Here is a 1,106-nt window from a genome sequence, read left to right on the forward strand (position 1 = left end):
CATCCATCCATCATCCATCCAACATCCATCATCCATCCATCCATCATCCATCCATCCATCATCCATCCAACATCCATCATCCATCTATCCATCCATCCATCCATCCATCCATCCATCCATCCATCCATCCATCCATCCATCATCCATCTAACATCCATCATCGATCGATCATCCATCCATCATCCATCCATCCATCCATCATCCATCCATCCATCATCCATCTAACATCCATCATCGATCGATCATCCATCCATCATCCATCCTTCCATCATCCATCCATCATCCAGTAGAAGTTCTTGTATCAGGGATGTTTTAACCTTTGACCTTGACCTGGTGCTCCGAGCATTGTGGACATGGCAGCAGGATGAACTCCTCCGCTTGGTGCATGGAGAAGTCTGAACTTGCCACCACCACCCGATCTCCGGACTCCCAGCCTAGCGGCTCGTCGGCCAGCTCCAGGATGGAGTCTCCCGACAGCATGTCCACGGACACAGAGGCCTGTGGCCGAACTGCAAAAGGAGACGAGAAGGTGGAGGCTCAGTCCTGAAGCTCCGCCTTCATTCCCAGTGTCCATGTCGGAGCAGAACGGACCTTCTTTCCCACAGAGGAAGCGGACTCTGTAGTTGTGACAGAAGCCGTGGGGTTGGTCCCGGTTCAGACACACAAAGCCGTAGTTCTTGTCATTCTTGTGGATCACATCTCCCGTCTGGTTGGACGGTACGCCGTCCATGGTTTGAGCCTAGACAGAAACACGCCATGGAGGAGATCTGCCGCGTTTGAGATGAGCACGGAGGTCAGACTCACCTGGATGTCCAGTGGACTGCTGCACAGCCGGTCGGGGTGGTCTCTGTGGAGGTCCCAGAGCTTTTCCCAGTCTCCTGATCCCCTCTCATCATCGCGACTGAACCAGTCGGACCACTCCACCTCTGCGGGGCGCACAGTCACAAGTCCAGTTCTGGATCTGACCAATCACAGCTTAGTCTGCATCCATCCATCCATCCATCCATCTCTTTGTCCTCTTCTTCCCTGTCGGGGTCGCGGGGGTGCTGGAGCCTATCCCGGCTACTGAAGGGCGAAGGCGGGGTTCACCCTGGACAGGTCTCCAG

The 1,106-nt window shown here is 54.4% G+C and overlaps 1 protein-coding gene across 1 annotated transcript in view; it reads right to left on the bottom strand.

Moving 5' to 3' along the window:
• Window positions 1-317: 317 nt before the first annotated feature.
• Window positions 318-1,106, bottom strand: part of LOC112152371 (cell migration-inducing and hyaluronan-binding protein) — a gene marked incomplete at its 3' end in the record, with an annotated part of 23,829 nt that continues 23,040 nt past the window's right edge. The window contains 3 exon segments of the mRNA XM_024281906.1: window positions 318-509; window positions 592-739; window positions 805-926. Of these exon segments, the coding sequence (XP_024137674.1) occupies window positions 318-509; window positions 592-739; window positions 805-926 (462 nt within the window).

Source organism: Oryzias melastigma, linkage group LG6 (genome assembly GCF_002922805.2).
Source record: "Oryzias melastigma strain HK-1 linkage group LG6, ASM292280v2, whole genome shotgun sequence".
NCBI classification, from domain to species: Eukaryota; Metazoa; Chordata; class Actinopteri; order Beloniformes; family Adrianichthyidae; genus Oryzias; species Oryzias melastigma.